We start from the raw sequence: 17,739 nt of genomic DNA, 5'->3' as shown, positions 1-17,739 counted from the left end.
GTCCTTTTAATGCTTGACCACTTAGGAAATGTGCATTGCTTTGCTTATTGGATTTAACTATAAACTTTAAATTGGATTTAAATTGTAAACTTCCATAGAGAAAATGGTAAACACACACACACACACACACACACCCCTATGTATTTTGAGAGTAGCTTCAAAAAATATTTCATAAATATTTATTGATAAAATTATCATTTCTTTCTCTTAAGAATATTGGATTAATCAGAAGTATATATGAAGTTAATCATTTTTGTCGAGTACTTAATGAACCTAAGTACAAAAGTACCTCAGTACATTGGATCGATATAATGTATTTCAGAGCTGAAAGATTTATGTTCCCAATGTTACCTTAAAACTCTGTGTGATGCATCATAAGGTTCTTTACTGCTATGCTAACACCAATTTTAGTTTACTATTCTGTGGAATATGATGTGCAATATTCAGGGATAGATTTTTTCCTTAAAGTTTGCTAAGCGAATGACTATTAAGCATTGTTATTTAGTTGGCCTTGAATATTCTTTTTGTTTATTTTCTTTAAGAAAAGATTAATGAAACTTTTTCTAAAGGTTGTTTGAAATAATAGGGTAAGTTTATTACACTGTATTTGGCCTATTACACAGTAGTGATTGCACCAAATCTACATAAATGCATATGGTTCTTTATAAGCAGTTTTACAGAAATAATGTAGTACATCTAAATTACACTCTGGGTAATTAATAATTTATGAGATTAAAAAATGGAATGTAGAAGAAATTCCCAACCTGGGTCAGCAGTTTAAAACAACATTTCTAACTTCTACTAATTTGATATTCTAAGATAATTTTTCACAATTGGAAATCAGCACCATGGAATTATTATAAAAGAATAATGCCTCTGCTTTGAGAATTTTCCCTTTATATATGTACTTACATGCTGTGTTCAAGAATCACTAAATAGAAACATGCTATACAAAATTAAATAATGTAACCTATTGTAATTTTATTCAAGTCAGATTTTCATATCTGGCACCCTATAATTTCTACTGTTAAGTCAATTAATGCAGATAAACTTCATTTAAAGCCATTGGAATGGCCGATGATCATGGATATAATTTCACATGTAGGATTCTGATGTCAAGCAAGCTTTGACCTTCTAAGAACCGTTCCCATAGAACTGAAATCCTAAATAGAGCTGTAATTTTAATTGAAATATGAAGGTCTAATATATTTTGAAAAACCAGGTCAAAACATATATCATTGTGAAGTATTAAAGCAACATTAACGATCCAAAATATAACCTAATAAGATATGTACAGAATCATAGTCTTAAATGGTTCTCTGCAAATTTTATTTCCATGTTGTATATCTTTTTTTTTTTTTTTTTTTTTTTTTTTGAGACGGAGTCTTGCTCAGTCACCCATACTGGAGTGCAGTGGCACGATCTCAGCTTGCTGCAAGTTCCGCCTCCCGGGTTCACGCCATTCTCCTGCCTCAGCCTCCCAAGTAGCTGGGATCACAGGCGCTGCTGCCACGCCCGGCTAATTTCTTGCATTTTTAGTAGAGGAGGGTTTCACTGTCTTAGCCAGGATGGTCTTGATCTCCTGACCTCGTGATCCACCCGCCTCGGCCTCCCAAAAGTGCTGAGATTACAGGCATGAGCCACCGCGCCCGGCCTCCGTGTTATATATCTTTAATAAGAAATCACTCTTCTCCAGATTTCTGTGTGAAGATTGTGCTTCTGTACAAACCAACACTCCACCAAATACTTTCTTGTCATGGTCACTGATAAATTTTCTATTAAAAATCTAGTATCCATTGAGTGGTCTTTATCTTAGTGGATCTTTCAGCATCATTTAATATGCTAAATACTTTCTCCTTCGTTAGTAATTTCCTTCTGTAATGTGTGCAGGACATCGCACTCTCAGGAGTTTTGTCTATCAATGTACATGAACATATACAGTTTGAATATTCATTTATTTCATACACGATGTTTATATCAATTCATACATTAATACACAAATATTATACCTTTTAATTAAGTAGAATATTAATCAGAGTCAGGGCTATAGACTTTATTGTTAGTTACAGCAAAGTGATTTTATTGGATCTGTAAATAGCCTGTTTTTATTAAAGTGCTCCATTAAAGGATGCTTCCTCAGCAGCCTGGATATTACTTCACCTGTTCAGTTCACTGTCTCTCCTGACACAGACACATATTCTAAACACCAGTTTCCTCTTCTCTGCCTCTTCACACACACACACACACACACATACACACGCACACAGAGGAAATACCTCTTAGCTGTAAACCTGAGTTTTCATCCTAACTTACAATTGTGTGCACTAGCATAATGTCCAGTGAGTCATGTGATGTTTGCAAGCTTCAGCTAAGTCATCTGATGTGTCTGTGTTCACCTGAGTCATGCTATGACTAGGTTAGGAGATTGCTAAAAGTTTACATATTTTCCATCTCATGTGATATATAGAATCATGACTTCAGCAGGAGTAGCTCTCCAATTAGTGGAAGCGTTCAGAGTTGTTTTAGTTATAATTTAAGCTTTCTTATTATTAATTTGTATATTTAACAAATATAAAGAACCAACTGCAATCCCTGGTGTGGGAACATCCTATGGGACGCTTGTGTGGGAAGCTCTATGATGAAAAAGATAACGTCCTTGTCCTAATAGAGCTTACATTCTATGTAAATTTATCTTGATTCAAAGCCTTCATGTGGTCTAGCATAACTTTTCACATACTTTTGGTGTTGATTCTTCTGTTTTCTTTGTAAACTCAGATGAGTCAGTTCCCTCCTTTAAATCAGCTTCTTCATCCATAAATCAGGATAATATGCTTCATTCTCCATACAAGAATCAAATTAAATGTGGTTCGTGAGATTATTTTTCTGTGCTTGCTGTATTTGCAAGTCTTACATAACTAGCATGGTATTCGTATATTGTTGAATATAAGACAGGATAATTAAGATAAATATTTGCAATCCCTTTATTTAGAAATCCTATAAATCTTCAAAGATAATATTTGCAATATTTTATTTATTATTTAAGTAAGAATCTCAATTTTTTAAGCCATTTAAGGCCTTTTGGACATACAGAAGACGAACTGTTTAATAAATTTAATCTTCAGAATATGTGACAGTTTTATGGGATAATCTATTCCTTCTTAGTAGAAATTATCCTTATCCTTATTGCTATAGTATTTTAATCCTGTTAATAGGACAAATCCACCAAAAGTAAAAAAAATTAATTGTAAAACTTACTTAGACTCAGCAGTTGTCTTCTAGATATACCACTGAATTCTTACCTTTTTTATTAAATATCTTTGCAGTGTTAATAAAAAAGTTTTAAGTTTGCCCAGAGTGAAATAGAAATGTATCTGCACATGATGAATTTCACTTCTTGTTTTATTCGCCAAAACTAGTTATAATTTAAATGCAAAGCCTTCACTTTGCTGCTGCAAAAACAGATTTATGTTATTAACTACATGCCTAGCAGCAGAATTCAGGGCACTAATTTTCTAAGTTTATGTCAGTATATTGATACAAAGTGAATATTTAAGTGGTTCTGAGGAAAATATAATATTAGAATAAGAAGACCTCTTTCACAGGTTTTACTTTGATACAGAATATTAGATACATATGGTTTAAAAATTAAGCCACTGCAGAATTACACAATGAGATACCCCTGTACATTCAACAACTTTAGTTTATTTGGCTTATGCAAGGTAAGATGAAGAATGTTTGGAACAAATCACATATGTGCCATTTTGCAACTTTTCGTTCTCAGCCATTCTGCATTCTTAATCTTAGAATGAAGTTGAAGATTTTATTTCCCTTTTTGGCTGTCTTTCCCATTTAAATTTAGTTGATTTGGAGGAATGGTTATTGGCATATACTACAAAACATTGAGAACATATTATATAAAAAACCTGGCTAGAAATTATAGATTTGTTATGATTTTGTTGTTGTATGTTGTTTTAATCTATCTTTAAATTGTCTTTTACTTTTGGGAAAAAGATCTGAATAATAATATGCTGTATCATTTCCATATTAATCATCTACCAATGTAGTGCTAGCTAATTTAAAAACGCATTTGGTCTTTTGGATTCTGTATCTTTCAAATGGTCATTTGTTATATTCTATTTTCCATGACTATTCTCCCTTTATATATTTATTATAAATAAACATTCTGAAGAAAAATAATCAAGAAAAATATTATCTCCACATATTTATGTCCTTTTTAGTCTATAACTGGAATCTGTTAGAAATTGAGGTAGAAATAAATTTAGGCCTTAATAGTTTTAGTATTCGAGGACATGGTCTTGCAGCATAATCAATACAGAAGAGGAAAGAGAGGAAAGAGATTTCAGAAACACACACACGCACGCGCACACACACACACACACACACACACACACACACACACACATAGGAAGCACAGGTAAAGACGGAAATACGTTTCTCCAGCAGTCCCAATCTTCCATGTTATTAGAATACTTCCTTTTCTGTTTCCTACTATCAGCATATTTAAGATTGGTTTTAACTGATATTTCATTTCCTTAAATCAGACCAGCCTTGCACCTGTTTAAGGTCCTAAGGCATCTAGGGTGTGACTTCCCCCTCCCTTTTCTCTCTGCGATACAGAGGTGAGCACATTGGTCTGACGGTCATTGCTCTTTTCTTTTGCTCTGTGTTTTGAGTATGTTATCAGGACTTACCCCTGCCTTTTGAAAATATAATTAGCTTTCCAGTAGTCCATTCTGTGCTAAGAAACAAACTATCTGCTCCTATTTTAAAATTTCAAAATTTATTTTGGAAATAAAAGTTTATATTTCTGTTGAATGCTAAAGGTTTTCAGAGGGAAGAACATATAAATTTGAGAGATTTATGTAAGAACTTTGGATGTATGTGTCCATTTGCGGGCATATTATCTGAATATTCTTTGCCTAAAAAGGCTGTTTGATTGCCTTATTTTGCTCTCCAAGAAAAGAAAGCCATCTGATTCCTCAGTGACTGCCAGTTGCTTTAAGAATTAATTTCCTTGTTCTGACTTTCTGTACCCAAAAGGAATCCAGGTTTTTGGCCTAGTTTATTTAGCTTGCCATAGAAACAAAAATTCATATGTGGATGGAGAAGGGTTTCTAGAGAATCCTCAGGCATAAATATTAAATAGATTAATTATTGCTCATAGCTATTCACATTTCCTATCATTTCTAACAAGTATTCACTTCAAATGATACAGCCCCCAAAACACGAATCTTTGTGCGCACACTTTTGGCAACTTTAGTCCTCACCATGTATATCCAAGAAATAAAACTTTTTACCCTTTTTAAAACAAATATACATATAACTTACTCTTTAGCTGTGAAATATTTAGATGTACGTAAGTTTGGTAATTGTAGCTATTACAGGTTTAAAATAATTCAATCTGTCGTTATTATAAATATCTGTATCATTATAAATGAATCTGTCATTAAATCTGTACTATTAAGAATCTCTATATTGCCGGGCAAGGTGGCTCACGCCTATAATCCCAGCACTTTGGGAGGCTGAGGGGGGCGGATTGCCTGAGGGGTCAGGAGTTTGAGACCAGTCTGGCCAATATAGTGAAACCCTTTCTCTACTCAAAATACAAAAAGATTAGACAAGCGTGGTGGCATGCACCTGTAATCCCAGCTACTTGGGAGGCTGAGGCAGGGGAACTGCCTGAACCAGGGTGTGGAGTCTGCAGTGAGCCAAGATCATACCACTGTACTCCAGTCTGGGTGACAGAGCAAGACTCCATCTCAAAAAAAAAAAAAAAAAAAAGAATCTGTATATTATATAATATGTATTTTCCTGTATATTATACTATATAATATAGATTCTGTATATTATATAATATATAACAGATTCTGTATATTATATAATATATAATATACTGTATATACATAAATGTAGATAACATACACAATCTATATTATATATAATATACTGTGTATATTTTATAAAATATTTAAAATATATTTATTAATACAATAAATATATATTTATAATATAATTGTGTATTAGTATGATTAATAATTATATAATGAAATTGTATTTATAATATAATAAAACTTTGTTATAAATAATAAAATTGTATTATAATACAAATAATATATTAAAATTATATTATTAATCGTTGATATATTAGTAAATTATTATACCATAAAATTTTAAAACTTGGCTTTTTGACCTAGTTTATTTAGCTTGCTATGGAAATGAAAATTTATATGTTGATGGCAAAGGGTTTTTAGAGAACCCTAATATATAAGGATCTGTAAATTATATATGTCATTATAAATACTTTTGTGATTAAATCTGTACTAAGTTGGTCAGTTTGGTCAGGTGCTTGCTTTTACATAATAGGCACTGAACTAAAATATCCCAGTTCCTCTGTCTAGTGTTTTTTTGTTAATTTATGTTTTTCATGTAATATTTAAAATATCAACATATAAAATAACTCACCAATATAGAAAGTAGAAAAGAGCTCAGTAAAGCAAACATCGAATTATACGTGCTTCTACAGAATGGAATATCTTGCAAACTACATCTCTTCTTATGTCCTGATAAATAGAACAGAGAGACTCATTTTGTCTTACGGTCGTTTTATGAATCCTTTTTTTTGGATCAAGGAATGACTATATGAGGGAATTTTGCCAGAGTCTCTTGTTCAATGAAAGCTTTTGGTTAAGCAAGAATCAGCTGTCCTTCGACAGGATGCCAGGAGGATTGTCTTAAGATCTGTATAACAGCTTATTCATTCTAAGATGTACATGTGGAATACAGTGTGATAAAGTCACTGTGGTCGTAGGAGGAAATGACAACAAGGCTTGGAAAGAAGTTTATTTTACTCGTAAGTCCCAGAGAGGGGCCAGTGCATGCCATTCAGGGCCACAGGGGAGCCACTGTGTTTTGGTCAGGTGGTAGAAGACAGGAGTGAGGGGCAATCTAGGCTAGAGCCTTTTCTAGGGTTTCTGAGGGAAAGACAGGGTGGGGCAAAGTAAACACTTTGACGTTTGCTTAGTTTGAAAAATTCCTGTGGAATTTGGGCAGTGGGGTGGTCTATAAGTGCCTGATACCTGCCCTATGATCGATCATCTAGGGCAGGGGAAATACTGGCTTGATGTGTGAGAGTAACACATCATAAGGAAAAATTTGGGGCTGTAGACTTGGGAGGGGCAGGCTTGCATATGAAGCCCGTGCTCCAGGCCCAGCTCTTTGCTGTCTCTAATAATTGGCTAGCAATGAGAGGTGCAGTCTCTCCACCCATACCATCTCCTCCCAGCAAGCTTTGTAAGAGGCCTTAACATCATAGAATACATAAAATAAAGGTGGAAGACCTAGTTCTAATTCTAGTCCATGAAACACTGGGTAATTAATTTTATTATTGAGTATTGGATTCTTTATTGTTATCATGAAAATAAAAATACCTGTCTTGTTTTATTGGACCGATGAAGACCACATCAGTTAGCATTTGTGAAAAGGTTTTGATGAATATAAATTCAGTATATAAATAGTGGCCTTAAAGATCATTACATCCAAGGTAACCTTGTAGTATTTGAAAGAAAGAACTCCTTGGAGTACAACTGATTCTTGCTTAACCAAAACTTCTCGTTGAGCAGGACACTTAGTTACAAAACTTTTCCATCCATCTCTTTGTAATCCATCTGTCCACTCCTCGATCCAAAAAACAGCTCACTCATACAGTTCTTTGTTCTACTCATATAGGTCATGAAAACAGAAATAATTTGGAAGATTTTCTCCCCTGCAGAAACATGTATGATTTAATTTGCTTTATTTAGCTCTTTTCTACATTATATGTTAGTGTTTTATTGTAAGTCCTACATAAAATTTTTCTTAAAAAGCATACATGTGATTGAGGAGTTGTAATGTTTTGTGTTCATTACCTATTATGTAAAAGCTAGCAGCTGACAGAAGTGACCAGTAGCAAAATTAATAACTGGTTTGATAATATACTTTATCCTGTAATTTGTACATTTACCAGATTTATGTACATCTGAGTATTTCACAGTTGGATAATAAATTATATGTTTGTTTTAAATAGGGGTAGGAACTTTACGTGGGACAGAACTAGAGTTGTCCAAAAGTATATGCATATAGCTTAGTTTTATAAATTAATTTCTATTCACTTTCCTCCCTCTGGCTTATTGAATTTTGTAATTCTTTATGGTTCAAGTCCAGTGCATGCTTCTGGGCTGAGCCTTCCAAGCAACTCCAGTTCATAAGTGTTGCTGTCCTTTGAACACTTACTATATTTTACTATGTAAACTATTAGATTGTTACACTCAAACCTGTGCTATCAATTAGGTTTTTTAAATTTATTACCTTAAATGTATTATAAACAAGTCCAATGAGAGCAAACTTTATATCATCTTTCTTTACTTCCCTCATAGAACTTACAGATACTATAGATTCACTAAATATTGTTAATTGCTTATTAACACATGATGTGTAGAGTTGACAAAGTAATTTATGAAGTTTAAAAAAAAGGCTTTTAAAGTAAATGTTTCCACTAACTACCTAATAATGAAGTGAAGCATAGGTTTTTGACTCTCTTTGCTATTAAAGAAAAATTCCAGTAATATTACAGTCCAAATTGGATTTTAAAAAGGATTATGATCCTCTTTAGACCCAGGAAGGGAAGCCTCTACTTCATGCTAGAGCTTTAGATGGTCTTGCCCGTTCACTCCTCTGGCTACACTCCTCTTCATGAAGATATGGCATTGAAGGATAAGAAGATATGCCACTTAGATCTTATGGTTTCTTTCCATACCATAGCACAGGTATTCAAGACCCTGGACTTTCTTGCTCAAATGGCCTCAAGTCTACTTTTAGGAGCTTCACAGATTCTTGCTGGGATTCATCCTCCAAAGGATGCTCTGTGACACTGGTGTGCTCAGCCTAAGTCGACTGGAGGACTAAAGTTGGCAGCTTTTTGAAACAGGGAAAAGACAGCTTGTGTATGAGATGCTCATATATGTGCATATGTGAAATCTCTCAGGATGTGAGATAGAGCTAGAGTCAGGTAAGGGCAGAGAAGTGGGATTAACTGAGGTTAAGAGCTGGCTCTCTAAAGGCCACCACATGCTGCCATGGGGTTCTTAGGAGTCCAAGTATTTTAAATATGAAACTGGACTGTCAGGTTGTTATGAAGTATCTTTACAAAGTAGACTGATACTATATATTTTAAGTTTGATCTAATTTAAATAATGGAACTGTGGGCTATTATCTTAAATGAAACACCTGAGACACAGAAAGACAAATACTGTATGTTCTCATTTATAAGTGGGAGCTAAATAATGTGTACATGTAGGTCTACACTGTGGAATAACAGTGGAGGCTTGGAAAGGTGAAAGGGTAAAAGGGGGGTGGGTGATGAAAACTTACTTAATGGTGCAATGTACTTTATTCCAGCATGGGTACACTAAAGCCCTGACTTCACCAATATGCAATATATTAGTGTAACATGTAGTAGTAATTAATGTAATATGTATTATATATATTTATACAAGTAAAAAAAAAAAGATTTATCATTTAAAAATATTTAGGCATGTGTATGTGAGCTGCCATACTCATATTCTTACCTTGGGATCTCTACTTTTTAGAGACCCTATTTATTTTAACACTTGAAATTATAACTAAAAGGTTAAAATTGACCCGTTGAACAGCATGGAGATTGACCTATGTGTTATTGAAATCCATGTATAACATTTGACTATCCAGAAAATTTAACTGCTAGTAGTCTACTGTTGATCAGAAGCCTTACTGATAACATAAACAGTTGATTAACACATAGTTTGTATGTTATATATTATACATACTGTATTCTTAAAGTAAGCTAGAGAAAATGTTATTAAGAAAATCATAGCTGGGCATGCTGACTTATGCCTGTAATTCCAGAAATTTGAGAGGCCAAAGCAGGTAGATCACCTGAGCTCAGGAGTTTGAGAACAGCCTGGGCAACATGACAAAATCCCGTCTCTACCAAAAATACAAAAAATTAGCTGGGCGTGGTGGTGCACGCCTGTAGTCCCAGCTACTTTGGAAGCTGAGGTGAAAGAATTTCTTGAGCCTGGGACATGGAGGTTGCAGTGAGCTGAAATTGCACCACTTTGCTTCAACCTGGGTAACAGAGTGAGACCCTATCTCAGAAAAAGAAAAGAAAATCATAAGAGAAAATATATTTACTATTCATTAAATGGAAATGGACGATCATAAAGTGGCCTTCATCCTTGTTGTCTTTATGTTGAGTAGGCTGAGGAGTAGGGTACAGTGGAAGGGTTGGTCTTGCTGTCTCAGAGGTGGCAGAGACTGAAGAAAATTCACTTGTAAGTGGACCTGCATAGCTTAAACCTGTGTTCAGGGGTCTTTATATATAAATGCAGTATTTCCAAAAGGAAAAGTATGCCTGAAATGTGATATGATTTCTATATCTACTGATGTTATATTTTATGGCAAATTTCATAGGCATTTAGATCTATATCAATCTTGAATTTGCATTCTTGTTTTAGGGAATCAGATCCAAATTTGTATATCTAATATATATTACTTTCTATATTCTTGAATAAGATGAAATTTACCAATTATGTCTGTTTTGACTGTTTTGGTACCTAAATCTAATTCTAATTTATTTTATTTTAAGTAAAAGAAGAAACATTATTTTTCATCAAACATCACAAACTTAGTGTAAAACAATATGCATCATTTTGCTATGTATTTTTGTACTGTATTTGGGAAGAATGACATTTCCAAATATCTGTGTATATTTTGGTACTTCTATATTTCTTGGTTTATATCGGTTCTGATTAGAGAATACATATATTTTTTTCACTTCAGACCCTTCTCTCCTTCTGAACATCTCCCCAACTGAATGTATTTGTAAATAAGGAAATGTTCTAATTTCATAAATGATATTTTCAAAGTTTTTCATATTTGAGTTAAAGTTAATCTCATCTTTTCAGAGTTGATTTTTTGATGAACATGGTTAATGCTTTCTATTAATATGAAGCAATGTAGCCTGAAGATACTAATTAAAGCAGAATTTACTGGGAATATAGTTATTTACTCCTATATGGGAGAGTAAAGTATGTAGTATAGACATTAATAATAATGTATATGCAGTCCCTGAAATATGAAATCAACTCTTAATGTATTCAAAATAAAAATCATCATTGGATGAGTAGATGCTCTTCTATGGGTAAAATACTTAGATTTTTAGACGCTGATTTTGACAGTTTAAAAGTATATCATATTTTTTACTGTTATCTTGGTTCACAGTTACATTTAGAATGATTGTATTGTGGTTCCAATGAGCTGTGATAGTGCTGGTTTTCCTTTAAGTGTCCTCGGAGTAATGTAAGACCCATTATACATTAGGATGAAAGGCATTTAGATGGGAAATCTCATGTATATTCCCTTGAGATTATTGAATCACCCCTGATAAAAAACATGTGTATTTTGTAAAATTAAATATACAGTTGAAAGGAACTTCTTGTTTTCTCTGGAAAATGCCCTCTGGATTTCAAGCAAGGAACTTGCCAAAAATATTTTTTGGATAAATATTGTGTTTAAGTTTGCATGATGGATAATATAAATTATTCTAGAAATGCACAGTAGTTAATTAAAAGTACTTTGTGTCATAATGGTCCTATATACAGAGGAAAGAAGGCATTCTGTTAGAAAGTATACTAATGAAATTCAACTGGCCTTGATTTAGTAACTCTCTATAGCCAGTTAAAATGAGAAACTGCAAACAGAATGTGTTAAATAATCTTATTATAAATAACTGAAGTATGTTATCAACGAATAGAACCCTTATTCACCCTTGTTCACTATAGCAAACCGTTTGTCATTTTCAGTATACTCAAATAGAAATGATAAACTATGATGACTAGCATGTGCTCCCAAACATGCTATAAGGTTACCTGAATGTTTTTCATGTATTGAAAATGATCAATTATAACTATACAAATAAAATGGAGTTATAATCTAAATTTACAGTATAGAAGTATGCAATGTTAAATGAATAAATATTGATAATCGAAACTGCTTTCAGGGTACTCAGATATTTTTATTAAATCTCTTAAAAACAGACAAAGTCTTTCCATGAAATCAAGTCACAAACTGCTTGTACATAAACATACAGAAGTGAAAATAATCCAGTGATCTAGCTCAGAGTAAAAGCCAAAGGACTTCAAATGCTTAGTAAAGACTTTTGGTTTGGCTGCTCTCTGACCCTCTGTTCTTAGTACTTAATGTGCTTTCAGTGCCCACTTAGGCTGTTCCTCAAATATACCTACACACTCCTGCCTCAGGTTATTTGTATTTACTGCTTCCTCTTTGCAAGTTTCACTGTCTCATGTCTAAGACAATGCTTAAATGTCACTACTTCAGTAAGCCTTTTCTAGACACCCACTTAAAATTATAACCCTCAATCTCCTTGCCCCATTTTTCCCCATTGCACTTTCTACCATATTATTTAGTTTTACTCATTTCTACTTTTTAATTGTCTCTCTTCCTTCTAAAGTAAGCTTTATAAAGGCAGACAGTTTTTGTTCAGCTTGTTAATTGCTGTATTTCCAGTGTCCAGGGTATGGGAGTGCCTGATAAATATGGAATAAATCTAAGGCCTTATCTATGTCTGTTTTCTATTTAAATGGTCATGTAAATATTTAATTGAATATTGGCAAAGAAAACAGACCACAATTTGTGGCAAATTGTATATGAGGAAAGATGGGAAACCCAAAGTGCATTTTTTATGTATTTAGTTGTTTTGATAAGATAATGGATGCTATTTCATGTTCTTATAATATGCCAGGAACTGTCTGAAGTGCTGTACTTGTATTTATCTAATTTATACCTTACAACAACCCTGTGAAACAGGTACTATTATCAGCTCCTTTACAGTTGAGGAAACTAGATATTAAATAAAGTTGTCATGCAATTCATGTGTAAGAAGACAAGACAGGACAGCTGATTCTAGAACCCATTCTTTTAACCAAAGGCTCACGGTTAAAATGCTGTCCCATTGTTGCTTTGAATAGCTTCATTTGTATCCTTTTAACTCTTTTTTATTTTGGTAAAACAAAAAAAACAATTGTAAGTAATCATTTCTGTGTAATCACTGTAGTTTAAAATCAATGACTTTTTCCCCTTTTTGCAGTGGGATGCCATCACTGAAATGGATGAACATAATAGACCCATTCACACATACCAGGTATGTAATGTAATGGAACCAAACCAAAACAACTGGCTTCGTACAAACTGGATCTCCCGTGATGCAGCGCAGAAAATTTACGTGGAAATGAAATTCACATTGAGGGATTGTAACAGCATCCCATGGGTCTTGGGGACTTGCAAGGAAACATTTAATCTGTTTTATATGGAATCCGATGAGTCCCACGGAATTAAATTCAAGCCAAACCAGTATACAAAGATCGACACAATTGCTGCTGATGAGAGTTTTACCCAGATGGATTTGGGCGATCGCATCCTCAAACTCAACACTGAAATTCGTGAGGTGGGGCCTATAGAAAGGAAAGGATTTTATCTGGCTTTTCAAGACATTGGGGCATGCATTGCCCTGGTTTCAGTCCGTGTTTTCTACAAGAAGTGCCCCTTCACTGTTCGGAACTTGGCCATGTTTCCTGATACCATTCCAAGGGTTGATTCCTCCTCTTTGGTTGAAGTACGGGGTTCTTGTGTGAAGAGTGCTGAAGAGCGTGACACTCCTAAACTGTATTGTGGAGCTGATGGAGATTGGCTGGTTCCTCTTGGAAGGTGCATCTGCAGTACAGGATATGAAGAAATTGAGGGTTCTTGCCATGGTAAGAAACAAACATTTAAATAATTTATCTTGAATTTAAATGAGTTTTTAAAAGTTTTACTTTTTAAATTAACAAATAGTAATTGTACATATTCGTGGGTATGTACTGTTTTGATACATATAATGTATACTGATCAAAGTAGTTAATATATCCATCATCTCACTGATCTTTTCAAAATGATGATTTATTAAAAGTAAATGTTATACATTTATTTCAAATAATACATTTTTGAGTGGTATACCTGATAATAAATTGCGAAAGAAATTGATTCATATTAACTGTAAGAAAATTGCTATCATTTTTCTCCTGGAAAGGTATATGAAAGTGTGCCAAAATGCTTTCAGTAAAGTAGTTAAACAATATGAATTGCTGTAACCACCTAATTTTTATAAAGGAAAGCAGCATCAACAACAGCAACAAGAAGCAATTCAAAATAGTGATTTCCCTGGTGTTCACATTTTTATGGTTTATAGAAATATGACATTTAAAGACAGTTAGCAATAATTATTTCTATCATATTGAATTATAATACTTGAATTGTATTTAAATAGAATTATATTTAAATAAAAGGAGTTCATGTATATTTTATTTCAAAAATGTATAAGCTAGTTTATACGGGTGTTATGTATGATGTTTGGTGGTTGAATATTGACCTGATCAGAGCTTAATTAATCTTTTGGTATTATTACATAGAATTTTCCACCATATAACACATTAGCTTTTCATTTTAATAGCAGTATTTGTGTAACATCTAATTGTCAGGAAATATTAACATCACACAATGCTAGTTAGGTTTAGAACTATTCCTTTCACATTGTTATAACAATGAAGTAACTATTATTTTCAAGATGAAACATTTTTCACTTTTTATGTAATTCATTTTATGAAGGCTTATTTACCTAATAAGTATATACATTCAAAATTTTTATATGCCCCCCAATAAAGAGCATACATTTGATTTTGTTTAGATTTAGGACTCATAATCAAAACACAGATATACAAATAAAATTATTTCATGGTAAATAGTAATATACTGGAGATATTTCCCTCTCAATGAAAACTTCTTAAGAGGGTATTTTCTATAGCACCAGCTTGAATTTATTGATTTCTTTGTTGATGTTATATTCACATTCATTAAAAAGGATGAGAATAAATAAGAAAAACATATCTATATGCACGTAAGAGTTATAGATAATATATGTGAAGTTTTAAAGGTTTTATCTGTTTATAAAACACTTGGGTTCTTGACTCTTGAAAATTTCACTAGAGCTGCCAGTGATGATTATGTTTTGTAACTGGAGAATATTAATATTTGCATGAGAAGTCAATAGTATATGTTTTACAAAGCATGAATCAGCTTTCCTATGCTTTTAGTCATTAAACTATGTTTCATTCAAGTTTATTAATACAGATTATCATTATAGTTTATCAAAATTGTGTTCACTTATAACAAGGATTTATAACGGAGAAAAATTAAACCATAAATGATCCTGGAGGTAGGATCTAAAGATATTTTACATTGGAAAGTGCATGTATTAGTTTGTTACACTGCTATAAGAACTTTCTGAGACTGGTTATTTCTGAAGGAAAGAGGTTTAAATGGCTCACAGTTCTGCAGGCTTAACAGGAAGCACTACTGGAACACCTCAGGAAACTTACAATCATGACAGAAGGCGAAGGGGAAGCATGCATGCATTACCCTGGCAGAGGAAGAGAGAGAGAGAGAAAGGGGGAAATGCCACACACTTTCAAACAACCAGATCTCATGAGAACTCACTCTCACGAGAACAGCAAAAAGGAAATCGACCCCCATGATTCAATCACTTCCCACTAGGCCCCTCCCCCAGAATTTCAAGATGAGATTTGGATGGGGACACAGAGTCAAACCGTATCAGTGCACTAAAGAAAAATTTATACATATGGATAATTATCCAGTTAAGTGGAGAAGACAATAAGATCTAAGGATAAAATGTATTGCACAGAGAAACCATGTCGTTTTTTTGATACAGGCATGCAATATATGTAATAATCACATCAGTTTTACCGTATTTTAAATTAGGTAGTGATTAGCCATTGATAAAAATAATCCAGTTTTACAGTTTTTTAAATATTCAAAGACTTATTTAATCTAAGAATTTGTGTGATTTGCTATTACTAAATATTTGTATTCCTTTACGGCATTTACCACAGAATTAAAGTAACCAACCATGATGTCTACATATTTTTTTACTTAATATGCTTGGTGTGAAATTTTATTCTTATTTATATGCCTTAAGATTTCTTCTGTGATTTGATAAAGATAGTTTTGGACAAATGTTAAGCAGCATCTGTTTATCTAGAACTTCTACTTGTGTATATTTATGGCTTGTTATCTGTATTATCCTTTATCTGATTGCAGAAACATGAGGGAGTCAGTACAGAACAATTGTTCATCATCTTGTAGTGGATGGCAGAAATTGGAAGGATTAAGTTTGAATTCTATATCTATGGCTTACAAACCTCAAAATCAGGTGTTTTTTTAAATTTATAAAGTAGTGGTTATAGTCACCTAAAAATAAAATACATGTAAAACTATTAAAAACAAGCAACATGCCTGATTCTAGTTAAATATAATGAATTACTATTTACAAACAAAAGAAATGTCAGAGTGGATGTGGAGACTACATTATTTTAAAGATATATATAGTGCACTACCACCAGTGTTCATTTTAGAGTACTTACTTTTACATGTTCTTGATGTTGCATGTTGCCCCTTTCTTTCCTCTGATGAGAATTTTATCATTGCTTTTATTGCCATCTATTCATAACTTATCTCACAAAAAAATCTCTGAATTACATGTAATCAAAAGGTCGAACTAATTCAAACTTATATGAGAAAAATGTAGTATTAGTAGAAATGTGACCACATATATAATAGGAAAAGAAAAAATGAGTGTATCATTATTTTTCTTCTCATCTATTCTGTGAAAACAATTAATCTGCACTATTTTTTTTTTTTTTTTTTTTTTTTAGAAAAGGGCCTTATTCTGTCACCCAGGCTGGAGTGCAATGGTGCGACCATAGCTCATTGCAACCTTGAACTCCTAGGCTCGAGCGATTCTCCTGCCTTGGCCTCCCAAAGTGCTGTGATTGCAGGGGTGAGCCACTGCTTCCAGCCCCAAACTATTGATGTTTTTGAGCATTTATTATTTCTTAATCACTTTCTTAAGTGGTAGAGATAAATATAAATAAGGCATACGTTTCTGTTATCCATTGCTATGAGACAAAACAGCCCAAAATGTATTGGCTTAAAACCACAATGATTTATTATTTTTCAGGGCTCAGCTAGGTAGTTCTGCTTAATGTGCAATAAACAGCCATCACACATGTAGCTGAGTTCCACTGGGAGCTTTGACTTGAGTTGGAATGTCCAAGATAGCCCCTCATCTTCCAGGGCCTTTCTCTACGTGGCCTCTCCTCATTTAGTATCTGTCCCAAGCTTTCCCGGAGTGTAGTTGCTGGCTTCAGAGGGAGTTTATTCACATAACCATCTGTAAAACGAGTGTCTGAGGAGACAGCACAAGACTGAATACCTGAAAGTGTATTTATAGGGGACTGCCACCATGACAATATGTTATTTTACAGTCTACTCTCTGGATTCTCCTGATTAATGTCCCTTCGGCATGCACAAAACCCCACACCCTCCCAAAGGTTCATCCCGTTAGGACATCATGTTGAAGTCCAAAATAGCATGTTGAAATCAGTTCCAGATTCAAATGAAGTTTCATTGCTAAAATCCCTGTTGATCTGCAGAGCTAAGAACCTAAAAGTAAGTTATTGTTCCCTACACACGCAACACACGTGGAACGGGGGCAGGATAATTGGAAAATAGTCT

At 33.5% G+C, this 17,739-nt stretch overlaps 1 protein-coding gene across 8 annotated transcripts in view; it reads left to right on the top strand.

Annotated features, from left to right (window-relative positions):
* Positions 1-17,739, top strand: part of EPHA6 (EPH receptor A6) — a 930,448-nt gene that overhangs the window by 153,030 nt on the left and 759,679 nt on the right. For all 8 annotated transcript variants that reach the window (XM_065539279.2, XM_045385337.3, XM_005548367.5 and 5 more), the window contains one exon: positions 13,202-13,865. In XM_065539279.2, the coding sequence (XP_065395351.1) occupies positions 13,202-13,865 (664 nt within the window). The remainder of the gene's footprint in view (positions 1-13,201; positions 13,866-17,739) is intronic.

Source organism: Macaca fascicularis, chromosome 2 (assembly GCF_037993035.2).
Source record: "Macaca fascicularis isolate 582-1 chromosome 2, T2T-MFA8v1.1".
NCBI lineage: Eukaryota > Metazoa > Chordata > Mammalia > Primates > Cercopithecidae > Macaca > Macaca fascicularis.
The sequence above is the reverse complement of the archived record's forward strand: the minus strand, read 5'-3'. Positions and strand labels throughout refer to the sequence as shown.